The 13,232-nt window shown below is 25.1% G+C and overlaps 3 protein-coding genes across 3 annotated transcripts; 2 read left to right on the forward strand and 1 right to left on the reverse strand.

Moving 5' to 3' along the window:
• The first annotated feature begins 840 nt into the window (after positions 1 to 840).
• LOC126903984 (dnaJ homolog subfamily C member 2) lies at positions 841 to 3,542 on the forward strand. The gene is made up of 3 exons (XM_050682594.1): positions 841 to 959; positions 1,111 to 1,354; positions 1,857 to 3,542. The coding sequence occupies exons 2-3, from the start codon at positions 1,125 to 1,127 to the stop codon at positions 3,352 to 3,354; spliced, it is 1,728 nt and encodes a 575-aa protein (XP_050538551.1). The 5' UTR covers positions 841 to 959; positions 1,111 to 1,124; the 3' UTR covers positions 3,355 to 3,542.
• Positions 3,543 to 3,788: 246 nt separating this feature from the next.
• On the reverse strand, positions 3,789 to 7,784 carry LOC126903979 (DNA replication licensing factor MCM4). The gene is made up of 2 exons (XM_050682586.1): positions 7,604 to 7,784; positions 3,789 to 6,882 (listed from the first exon to the last, which is right to left on the reverse strand). Exon 2 carries the CDS (start codon positions 6,878 to 6,880, stop codon positions 4,325 to 4,327), a length of 2,556 nt encoding a protein of 851 aa, XP_050538543.1. The 5' UTR covers positions 6,881 to 6,882; positions 7,604 to 7,784; the 3' UTR covers positions 3,789 to 4,324.
• Positions 7,785 to 7,970: 186 nt separating this feature from the next.
• LOC126903986 (WD repeat-containing protein 89) lies at positions 7,971 to 12,015 on the forward strand. The gene is made up of 10 exons (XM_050682598.1): positions 7,971 to 8,157; positions 8,251 to 8,455; positions 9,240 to 9,362; positions 9,424 to 9,536; positions 9,594 to 9,769; positions 9,843 to 9,974; positions 11,064 to 11,207; positions 11,278 to 11,372; positions 11,440 to 11,545; positions 11,791 to 12,015. Exons 1-10 carry the CDS (start codon positions 8,130 to 8,132, stop codon positions 11,935 to 11,937), a joined length of 1,269 nt encoding a protein of 422 aa, XP_050538555.1. The 5' UTR covers positions 7,971 to 8,129; the 3' UTR covers positions 11,938 to 12,015.
• The last annotated feature ends 1,217 nt before the right edge of the window (positions 12,016 to 13,232 follow it).

The following is a 13,232-nucleotide window of genomic DNA, read 5'->3' on the forward strand; positions in this document are numbered from 1 at the left end:
TAGTTATGTAGGACATTAGTATTTACGTATTAATTAACTGAATTGTCAAAGTCCTTCAACAACGGACCGAGGTTCGCAAATATTTCATTTTATTGTATTTTTTTGATATTTGTAATAATAAATTATTACAGAAATTCTATAATTTATATATCAACAAAATGTTGTACTGTGCATACGACATTACATATAATACAAAAATAATGATATTTTATTACTGATATTAGCGACATTAATGCAAATTAATTACACATATTACACAATATTCTATGAATTTTAGTTCCACCTTGAGGCTCCCATAGGAATAGGGACATCAAATCTTTTCCTTTTAAACAAAAAAAAAATTAAAATATCAAACACTTATTCATAAATTTTAGGGTGCTATGTCCCCTATGCCAATGGCATAGAGTAAGATCACTTTATGACGTATGGCTCCCCTCTCCATATGGTTACAAAGATTATGGGCTGGTTTATAATTTTAAACGGTCAACTTAAATTTTTATTTCAATAAAAAAATACTGAAATGATTCCTCTGTCAGAAATATCAAAAATGTTATATTAGTTACGCTTATGCCTATGTTATTGCCCTACATATAATCACAAAATCTTGAATTTCACTCTCCATACGCCAAAATTTAGATCATAGACGACGACCACGAAAAGTTTGAAAACATTCATGATCGTTGAAATTCGTTATAGTGGTCTTGGGGATCTATTGGTTAAGAGAAATACGTGTCTGTTACTGAATATAATGAATTAAAGATTACAAAGACCTTTAAAACGTTTTTAGTAATATTGTTATTGTCCTTGAATTTTCCAAAATCAATCTAACCTAAAATAATTCTAAATTAAAATTATTATTTTTCAAAAATGTTAAATTTTTGGTCATTCAGTAAAGAAATTTTTAATCTTCTTTATTGTTGTTAGCAATTTTATTCTATCATAAATATTTAATATTGGAGGTAATACATAGTATTACCCTATAGCTGGCAAATCTATTGTTTTATTTATTTCATAATTTTGTCATCGAGTTTTAAATAAAAATAATAATAATAAAATATATAATATATATTAGATTGATTACATGTTGTTTAATTATTGTGTGCATTGTAGAAAAATATCTTATCATGAAAGACAAAGAAAAACCTCCTATTTTCAATATTCAATTGCGAAAAGTTGAAACTGTTGGACCTTGGTTACTAACTTTATTGTCTGGCTCAACAGTTCATGAGAATAATTCAAGTACCGAAGATGAAATAGAATTTAATAATATAACAAATATTGAAGAAAGTGAAGCTGATACAATTTACTTAAAAACTTTAGATCCTAAAGAATGGAAAGATCAGGATCATTATCGGTAATTATGATATATTAAAGATACATTCATTACACTAACAAAAATACGGTGCAAATTATATTGCATTAAAAAATAAAAGAATTATTTATTTGTACTATAGAAGAGCTCAGTTAAAGTATATATATATATATAATTATGTTAAATCAAGACACTTAAAATTTATATTAGTATATTTTAAATTTTTACTTAGGTTAGTATAAAATAATCAATAAAGCCAAAATATATAGGTTGTATTTAATATAATAATTTTACATCTTAAACAAAAATATTCGGTTTTAAAACATTTTTTTTGTTATATTTATATTATAACCCTCTAAAAATGTAGTATAAGTCAATTTAACAATCATCTGTTGGTATTTTTAAAAATTATTATTCTATTTATATTAAACAAAAAAATTTTGCCTTGCATTTTCTAATACGTTAAGATTTATGAGCTGTAATTTTCATTTTTTCTGTTATATTATAAAAAGAAACCTTAATATTATTTTTTTTTTTCATATAGAGTATTAGGATTAACAGAATTACGTTACAAAGCAACTGAAGGACAAATTAAAACTGCATATAGGCGAAGAGTACTTAATCATCATCCAGATAAAAGAAAAAAACTTGGTGAAAAAGTTCAAGGTGATGATGACTATTTTTCTTGTATTACTAAAGCTTGGGAAACACTTGGCAATAAAACAAAAAGACGTGCTTATGATTCAATTGATCCTAAGTTTGAAAATAGTATACCTTCTAAAGAGACAGCCAAAAAATCTGATTTTTTTGAATTATTTGGTCCAGTTTTTGCCCGTAATAGTGTTTGGTCAGAACATAATTCAGTACCACAATTAGGAGACATAAATAGTAGCCGTGATTACGTTGATAGATTCTATAATTTTTGGTATAATTTTAACTCATGGCGAGAATTTTCTTATCTTGATGAAGAAGATCGTGAACAAGCAACTGATCGGGAAGAACGTAGGTGGATTGAAAAACAGAATCGTGCTAATAGAGCTAAATTGAAAAAAGAAGAGAGTACTCGTATTAGGCAGTTAGTGGATTTGGCATATGCTAATGATCCTAGATTACTAAAATTTAAAAAAGAAGACCAAGAAAAAAAAGCTGCATTAAAACAAGCTAAAAAAGATGCGATTAGACTTAAACAAGAAGAAGAGATCAGACAAAGAGAAGAAGAAGCTGCAAAGGTCCAAAAAGAAAAAGAAGAACGTGAAGCTGCCGAAAAAGCTCATCGAAATGCTATAAAAGCTGAAAAAGAAAGCCAAAAAAAGGCATTAAAAAAAGAGCGTAAACATATTAGAGATTTATGTAATTCTAACAATTATTACATACAAAATGGAGACAATGTGATAGAAATAATGTCTGGTGTTGAAAAAATTTGTGATCAACTTTCTGTAGAGCAACTTAAGCAATTAGCTGGTGCTCTTCAAAAAGAAGGTCGAAAGGCTTTAATAGAAAAACTTAAACAAATGGAATGTAGAGTTGAAATGAATAATGTTATTAAAAATGAAATTAAAGTAGTTGAAAAAAATAATAATGATTGGGAAACCGAAGATATACAATTATTAATCAAGGCTGTGAATTTATTTCCTGCTGGAACTAATCAACGATGGGAAGCAGTTGCAAATTTTATAAATCAACATAGCAAAAATGGTGAAAGAAACGCTAAACAAGTTCTAGCAAAAGCCAAATCATTACAAAATACCAACTTTACTAATAATGCTCTCAAATCTGAAATAAATGCTAATGCTTATGATCAGTTTGAAAAAGAAAAAAAATGTGAAGTAAATGTACCAGAAGTTGTTTCAGAGCGTCCCGTTGGATGGTCAGCTGAAGAACAAAAACTTTTAGAACAAGCTCTTAAAACATATCCTGTATCAGTTAAAGATCGCTGGGATAGGATAGCTGAATGTGTACCCACTAGGACAAAAAAAGAGTGTATGAAGAGATATAAAGAAATTGTTGAACTAGTTAAAGCCAAGAAAGCTGCTCAAGTATAATTCTGTTTGACTTATCTGAACAATTAATAAAATATTATTAAAATATTCTGGTTATCGTAATATTTTTTTACAAATATGTTATATTTTCAATTAACTGACATTTGTTGTACACCAACATCAATTAGGATTATAATTGTTCTTTATAAATATTGTAATGTATCTGTAATAAAACAAAAGTATCAAAAACATTTTTATTAAAAAAAAAAAAAAAAAAGTTAAATTATTTCAATTGTGAACTCAAGTTATTCCTGGCAAATTTCTTCAAATATTACTTTTTTTAGATAATGTTGCTCTTATTTTTCAAATTTTGACATTTTTTTCTGAAAGCCCTGCTATTTTATGTTAACATATTGGCTTCATTTTAGATTTTACTAGAATAGGTTAATAGAACTTTTGATCAAATCACATTGCATAAAAAATCAATTTCAAAAATAAAAAAAAAACAATCAAACACTTTTATTTTTAATGAATTCTACAATTAAAAAACTATTTTTTACCGTTTATATTGTTTTAAATGTTAATAAAAGTTCAGTTTTGATAAAATCATGTTGTATAATATAATATAATAGGACAATGTAGAATGAATGTATATTCATTTTTCTTACTCGTATATATAGCAGAATTAATTTTAGATTAAAAGTATACAAATATATATAATACTTTATTTGTTATTTAAATAACATTTGTAATATGCAATTAAGAAATTATGTAAGTTTTGGTTAAAAAGCTTGAAAAATATTTTTTCTTGGGATCTAATTAAACAAATTTCAGATTATTTCAAAAGAAAATTTTTAGTATGGTATTCATATAGAAGGTATAAAAATAGAACTTAAAAATACTGATAATATCAATATACTACATAATTTAAGAGACTTAAAAAATCTTATTCTTTAACAATAACACTAAGTTAATGTTAAAAAGTAAATAAAAATCATTTTTAGTTGTAAAAAATTTATTAAATTTAAATAAATTAAATGCTACGAATTGATGTTCTCCCAGTAATGATAATACGGCCCATATCTTGGACTTCTTTAAGAGCATCATCAAACATATCTCTTGTAACTTGAAATTGGAAAGCTAATTTTGTTTCATTTAATAATTTTTGATAGTTAAAAACAGTTGATTTTGCCTCATTACTTATGACTTTGGCTAAATAATCTGAAAGATCATGTCGTCTTTGTCGTGCTGCAGAGCTAAGCCCCGTTGTTAAAATACCAACATCAATCTTACCAGATAAGGGATCTGTTGCACTTTGCTTTAATGCCTCTCTATACAAACGCCATGCTTCATCTACATCTTCGATTTCAACTACATTTGAATACCTCATTTTAGCATGGGCTTCAGACAGCCTTATTAAAGATTCCAATTGTCTTGGATAAGCAGACACTTGTCCTCTGCCACTACCAACAGTTCTCATATTGACGTAATATTGAATAAGTTTTTGTCTACTTTCTTCATTTAAAATAGGCTGAAACTTTTCTCTACCATATGTTATGTATTCTTGTAGCAAAGTTGTATCCATTTGTTCATCTCGTTCATAATTCTCACTTTTATAATATAGTGAAACTAAGTGATTAGCTAATCTTCTATCATATTGCTCATTTTGAGGATCTAACATTAAAAATATCAAATCAAACCTGGACAATAAAGTGTGTGGTAATTGTATATTTTCAATGATAGTTTTATTTTTGTTCCATTGTGATTCACATGGATTTGCTGCAGCTAAAATAGAAGTTCTAGCATTAAGTTGACAAATAATGCCAGCTTTTGCTATACTCAATGTTTGTTGTTCCATGACTTCGTGCAATACACTTCTAGCTGATTCACTCATTTTATCAAATTCATCAATACAACAAATTCCATTGTCGGCTAGTACTAATGCACCAGTTTGTAAAACAAGTTGTCTAGTTTCAGGATCTTTAGTAACATAGGCAGTCATACCCACTGCTGATGAACCTTTACCACTAGTATATTGACTTCTTGGTACAATATCATACACATATGATAAAAATTGAGATTTACTAGTACCTGGATCACCACATAACAATAGGTTGATTTCTGATCGCAAGTGTTTGTTAGATTTAGAAGTTTTTCTAGTACCACCAAACAATTGTAATAATATACCTTTTTTTATATCGCTGTTTTCATAAATAGATGGTGCTAACGTATTAGATAACCTATCATAAATATCTTCTGTTTTAGATAGTTGCTGTAATACTTCAATACGTTCTTCAGTTAATTTATTTTTTTCTTCAACAGAAAAAGCTATACGACTATCATTACATTTTAAAAAATGAAGAACATCAACATGAGTTCGATAAACACTTCTGAAATTTCTCATTTTAGGATTAACTTGCATTGGAACAGCTCGATAAATGCCAGTAACTGAAACACGATCACCAGCTTGAACAGTTTCAATTAACTCATTATAAGAGTACAAATTTACAGTATGTGGAGTTTGTCCAGCTGGCATTTCTTCAGGAGATTCTTGAAGTTTAGTTAACTGTTTGTCAGTAAAGTGAGACTGGTTATGGATTAATTCAAAACAGTGATTAGTATTACAATGAGGACAAAGTGTAGGTTCTGCTATGTTGCCTCGATCAATTTCAACAATAGTTGTGTAAGAACAAACAATGCAACGGAAAAATGCATCTCGCATTTCTGGAATAATATCACTGCAACGGATTACCATACCTGAAACTGTAATTAATTGATCCATATCTTCTGGGTTTAAGAATCTCATATTTTTTGTTTTTTGTACGTTAAATGGACGAACTTGCAATGCTTTTGTTACATGAGTTAAATCAGCAGCAGGATACTTGGCAAAAAATACTTCATTTACAACAGTATCAAAAACTGGTATAACTTCTTGAGGATAACAAATTAATTGGTGATATAGCTCAGGATCAAACTGATACAGATGACTACAATTTATATCTACATAAGGTATTTCCATTTCTAAAACATTATCAAGTTTTGTCATATAATGAGGCAGCTCATTTTCATTAACACAATATGTTTCAATAAAAGTTTGAAATCTTGTTCGACATCTATCAACAACTACATCTGTTCCCCAAATAACTAAATTAGAAGCAACATCTTGAGTATCAGTATCTGATCTAGGTACACCATTTTCAAAAGATCTAATGTCAACTTGTCTATGACGACGATTAACTGATAAATTATTCCGTTGAATTGAGCTAGTACTACGTGCAGTAAAGCCAGTAGCTCGTGAATCTACAGAGCTTAATGGAGATCCATAATTAATAGGTGAACTTAAATCAACTTCACTAGTATGTAAACCTTGTAAAGGGCTAGTCATAAAATGGCGTGCAGGAGAAGATGCTTCTGAAATTACACCTCGACGGCTACTAATAGAACCAGGTGTTCTAGTGAGAGGTGAAATACCATTAGCACTTAGTGTAGCATTACCATTAGTTCTTGGTGTGGTAATACCATTTCTTGAGGGTGTTCGACCTTCTCTAGGCGTTGTAGATCCATTTCGTTGGGGTGTACGACCAGACATGACTAAAATAAATATAACAGTATTTAAAATTATAAAAAATAAATTAAATTGTATAAACTGATTTAAAGATTTTTAAATACTATATATATATATATATATATATAAATTAGCTAGTAGGTATATAATTCTCTTTATTTATTTATTAGTTAGATCTTTAAATATTGATATCATTTTTAAGACTAATAATTTAGTTAATTTTATTTCTATTATTTATTTATACTTAAAAATTTTTAATCAACTTTCAGAAGTTTATGGAAAACTGGAAATAGGATTATTAATAAAATTTGAAAACTATGTATAAGCACACAATAATCAAATCAAATTATATTTTTATAACATTTTCTAATATTTGATAGATTTATAATATATAATTGTTAAGAATAAATAGTCAGAGTATAAATTGTCAGCAAATTTTACACCAAAAATCAATAAATTATCGTAAAAAAAGGTATAATTTTTTTAAATATTATATATGGAAATCTGGTACAAATTATAGATTATTTATATTATATTTATATTTTATATTAGTTATTTAAAAATTAGACAATTTTAAAAAAAAATTATGAAAGCAAAAGTGTATTCCTAATAGTTAATATTTGAATTTGCATTAAAAGAAGAAAACAAAATTTAAACCTTCTAAATAACAAGTAACGTTACTTCGACTTATCTTATAATTTCATTATATTTTTGAAAACGAATTGGGCACATAATAATATTACTCACTTGATCAATTTAATGAATGTTCAAAAAAATAATTATTCAGCTAAGTGTTATTATTAAAAATTAAAAAGACGAATCCTTCAACGTCAAAATTTTAAACAGTTTAAATTCCACCAAAAATTCAGTAGAACTCAATAATTAATAAAGATAACTGATAAAAGTAGCTTTTAACTAAGTTGTTAAATGAAAATCAACACAACAGATCATCAACAAATTTGGCGGTAAACTTAAAACATAATTAAATAAATAATTGGAGGTTATTGAAAAGTACAATATTATATTTTATTGTGTTTGGTGACACTGTTAATTATTTTTTATCATAGGTTTCTGTATTATAAAAGACTATGGCTTTATATTATAACGTTAAACGTTTTATCACAAACACCAGTCAGAACATGTGCAATAAATTTTAAAAAGAGAAAAAATTTATATAAAAATTATTACTCTAATTTAATTTAATAAATTATAAAACAGTATCACATTTTGATAAAAAATTGTAATATCGAAATTTGTGACTAGTTTTACAATTATGACTTTGAATGATGTTACTGATGACGGTATAAAATAGTTTTTATTTTAATAGAACTCAGTTATAATTTAAACATTTTTAAAATAATTTAACAGGAAAATATTAATTCATTTTATTTTAGATTCCTCATCTTTAAGTAATGACGAATGCTCACAAAACATATGTTTTGATGATGAAGAAGTTAATTCTGATAACCAAGAAGATGAACCAGCTCCTATTTTTGATGAGTCTAAAGAAGTCTGTTATGATACTAAATACACATTATTATTAGAAGAAGCTGTTAATCTAAGTAATATCTATATTTTGCATTTGGATGCCTATAAACAGTAATTATAATTGTTTTTATCAAAATAAATATAGAATCTACTATATACAAAATTGCTCTTGTAAAAATTTTGTTTAAAATTATTGATTAGATGTGGCAAATGGCTATTTTAAACTAAAATATAATATTTTCCTTTATAGAATTTTCTTTAAATTATTCTATAGTTTTGTAAAAATAAATGAAAAACAAAATTTTAAATAAACCACATAACTTCAACAATTTTTCTCTATTTTTATAATAAATTTAAATTTTTTGCTTTTAATTTCAAAAGTTAAACAAAAATTAAAAATCAAATAAGATACCTATTTTCAAAATAAAAGTTGAATAATAATTTACAAGTAGATCATAGACATGTATATTACTATTGATATAGTCTTATAAATAGTATAACTGTATTTAGGTATTTGATAATATAACTTACTAAATTATATAATAGAATTTTCTGCATTACTATTTTTTTTTTAGTTCACTAGTAAATTTAATTGATTTGTATTTTTAAAATGGACATTTTTTGTCAATTTTTTATGGTTTTTCTTTGGTTCTAAAAAATTTATAAAAATAATGTTTCTATTAATAGCCACATATCAATTTTTGGTAGTTTATGTAGTATAAAAATGTTATTTTACTGTTTATGGATGGAGATAGGATTTTAATCATAAAGCTGAAAACTTTGATATTGTCATTTTTATCGAATTTTCTATAGTACTTTGTAAATTAAATTTTATGATTGAATCCATATTTTCATGTATTAAATTAAAATTTTAATTATTAACTTTTATTTTCAGAGGACAGTCACTTAAAGTAGCTTCAGCATTATCAGATTTTTCTTGTAAAATTTATAATTTTGAATCGAATAATAAATGTACTCAAGTATTAAATGATCACGAAAACAAAATAGTGGACATAAAGTTTGTTTAAGTTTTTTGAGAAATGTAAATTTTATTGAAGATGTGATTTTTTTTTTTTAAGATTTGGTAAAAATCGTAATGAATTTTCTGGAATTGTATACACAGGATCTGAAGATGGTACTATTAAACTTTGGGATTTGCGTACAAAAGAAAAATGTATCAGTTGTTACAAAGGTAAAACTTAAACTATAAAATAATAAATAATTACAATATATTGTATGTGACTTTTAGATGATACTGACTCAAAATTAAAGCCATTATCATGTTTTGATGTATCTTGTGATGGAAGGTTTTTAGTAGCAGGAACAGAAGTTATAACTGATGATTCATTTTTATTATTTTGGGATGTTAGAACTACAAAATTACTTGGTGGTTATTGGGATACTCATCAAGGCGATATTACCCAAGTAATACTAGCTATTAATTTTACTTTTTTTGTTAAACTTTTTATCAATAATTATTATTATTTACTTATTTTAGGTTAAATTTCATCCTAATGAAGAAAAAACTGTTATAAGTGGTTCTACAGATGGTATAATTAACTTATTTGATGTCACTCAAACAAGTGAAAAAGATGCACTCCAATTAACATTTAATACTAATTCATCAGTTGTAAGTGGAGGTTATAACTATATAACTTAATTTAAAATCATTAAATAACCTAACAAGTGTGAATTTATATGGTATACCACCAATGTTTCTAAAATCTTGTTAATTAGCTCTTTTTAAACCATTATATTATTTTACTAATCACTCGCTTCTGGTATTATTTTTCACAAATTTTGGAAGAAAAACTTTTGTTATATCTATTTTAAAATCTGGCATGGAAAATAATATTTGTAGCTATAGACCAATATCTAAATTATCTATTATGACAAATATTTAAGTCAATTATCACTTAAAAGATAACTAATTTATTAGTCAATCAGAACTTGAATTTATATTTCAACATTCTATTTTGAAAAAAGGCAGTTAATAGATATTATCTATATAGAATTTCAAAAAGTGTTTGACTAAGTTAATCGTAAACTACTTTTAAATAAAATTAAACTCTTTGAAAATATAATTATAGTTGCCCATATGACTAGTTTACCTATTTATTGATATTCTTATATTTCAATTCAAAATTTGGTATAATTAAGATTCTCGTTTGTTTAGATGATAACTGTATGACATTATATTTATGTATGATTTATTGAACAATATTACAATATATCCTGATCTTTCTGCTCAAATGGCTCTCGAACCCATTCCTTATATTCTAAAATATAATTTTTTTATAATATTACTTTATATCTAATATCTATGATATATTTTTAGTCAGAGCATTGAAAATCACTAATTTAATCACCACTACCTTAAACATTTTTCATTTACCAAGTGTGATTCATGTAATCTTAAAGCAAACATGCTATTATAAGAAATTGTTTCTAATACAAATTATTCATTGTAGATCAATTTTAAATATTAATTATTATTATTTTTAAATTAATTTTATTATGGCTATATTAAAGTAATATTTTTTCTTTTTATTTTATTATTTTAAGGGTAATCTATATTAGTTTTATTTATATATTATTATGAATATATTAGGTACAACATATTTCATATTATTTCAAAAGAACTTGTCACGTTTAATGATAAATAAGTAGATAACTTCAAAATTGTTTTATTGAATAAAATGTACTATTTCTGGTTTAGAGTATATTAAATTGGCTTAAAGATAAATGCGAAGACTGGATTTTCTCTTGTATTACTCACACAGAAGATTTACAATTGTGGCATACCACTGATTCAAAACCATGTATAAGCATTTTGAGAAATGCTATTAGTAAATCTATGAATGTATGTTTAGTAATTATTATACTTGAGAATATTGTTTTTGAATGAATATCAATTATATTTATATTTATAGATTGAACCAGATGTATACTGTCAAGTTATTAATTGCCATCAATTGGATAATGATGGTAACATATTATTATTAGTAGGAAATAATCACAGAAAAGGGTAAAATTATAAAAATTATAGTGATCATAATTTAAATAAAATATAATATATATATATATACTTTTAGAGAACATTTGCAATCATTTAATATTAGTATTGATTCAAGTATTTCTCCTAGAACTCTTTTTAAGAATAATAAACAAATTGTTAGATGCAGTTGGTATGATTCTAATGTACGTATAATGTTAATTAATTGCAAAAAGTCTTGATTTTTATTTTCAGTCTTTTTATAGGAGTTATTAGATCTCTGTTTAAATATAAAACAATTAATATTTACTATCTTAATAGTTTATTTAAAATTTAAATAAAATCTTCGCAATAGAGATTACAATAATTTATATAACACTTATTGAAAGTTTTGATTTAAAAAAAAAAAAATGTATCATTAAATTTAATTATTGTGTATTTCATTTTTTAGGATGGAACTCTTATAACTGGAGGTGAAGCAGGTATAATTAGTGTGTGGAGCCTAAATGAAATTCATGATGTAGGCAACAATGATAAATGTTCTTTAAAAGATGTATCCAGAAAAAGTTTGAAAAATATATCTCATAAACCATATTAACATTCTGAAAAATGAAATGTTTCATTTATATACATATATATGTATTATTTTTTCTAATAAATTTTGATTGTTAAATTACTTTTTGAATTTTTATTAAAAATATTAAGTATCTATAGTTTAATAGCCATTCAGTGTAAAATTTGTCAAAATTGATAAAATAACTGAGACTTTGTGGTATAATTAAATGAAAATTTCATCATTTAATTCTTTTATATAATATACATTGTAAAGGTTATACAAAAAATTGTATATATGAAAATCTTTATTTCAATTTTCTCCAAATGTGAACAATTACCCCTCTAATTAGTGTAAATGTGAATAAGTAGTTATAGTGTTTAATTTTTTTTATTAAATATGTATAAATTATTCATTTAGATTAATAAATTATTGAATAATATTTTTCATTTATAAGTCATTAACTGATATTTTATAACTACAAATTAAAATTCATAAAAATGACTCTTGTTGCTGTTTAGCTATAAAACTGATTTATCTTTCAAACAGATATACTAAATCTAGAACAATAAAGTATTGGTCATAAATATGCTATTTGAGTATTTCTAATACCTCCTAATGCACATATACAGTTTCCCTACTTCATCACCGGGAAAGCACCTTTGCCACGAACAGATAATGCTCCGACATTTACATACTTCGACATTTGACGAAGTAGTAATTANCATACTTCGACATTTGACAAAGTAGTAATTGTTACGAACATCTGGTACTCCGACCATCTGATTCATAGGTTACCAAAATTACGACGGATTTTACTCCGACATTAAATTTAAAAAATGAGACAGTAAAAACTCCGACATTATCGATAATTTGATTATGCATCGAAAGTTATATTATATTTCGATTGTATTATTAGTAATAGGGCGCATCGATCGTATACGTTGCAACGTCAGGGTCACGTGGCTACAGAAACACTACATTATTAAATTAATTATATTATTATTAATAATATTGTAAAATTTAAATTAAAATGTTCTATTCAATTAGCATTTATTTGCTACCTTAGTTATTATACAATAATATACATTTTGCTTATTATTTTCTGATACAATTTCTCTCATTTGACAAATGTTATTAATACTTNTTTTGCTTATTATTTTCTGGTACAATTTCTCACATTTGACATATGTTATTAATACTCGAATGATAATAGTCATTCATTAAGTAACATAAAATTAATAGTGTTTAATACAAATGTACATTTTTGAAAAAGTTTTCTCTATTGTTAGAATATATATTTATCTTTGAGAATTTTATTTTTTAATTATCCAATAATT

This window comes from Daktulosphaira vitifoliae, unplaced genomic scaffold (assembly GCF_025091365.1).
Source record: "Daktulosphaira vitifoliae isolate Bord-2020 unplaced genomic scaffold, ASM2509136v1 Scaffold_4, whole genome shotgun sequence".
NCBI lineage: Eukaryota > Metazoa > Arthropoda > Insecta > Hemiptera > Phylloxeridae > Daktulosphaira > Daktulosphaira vitifoliae.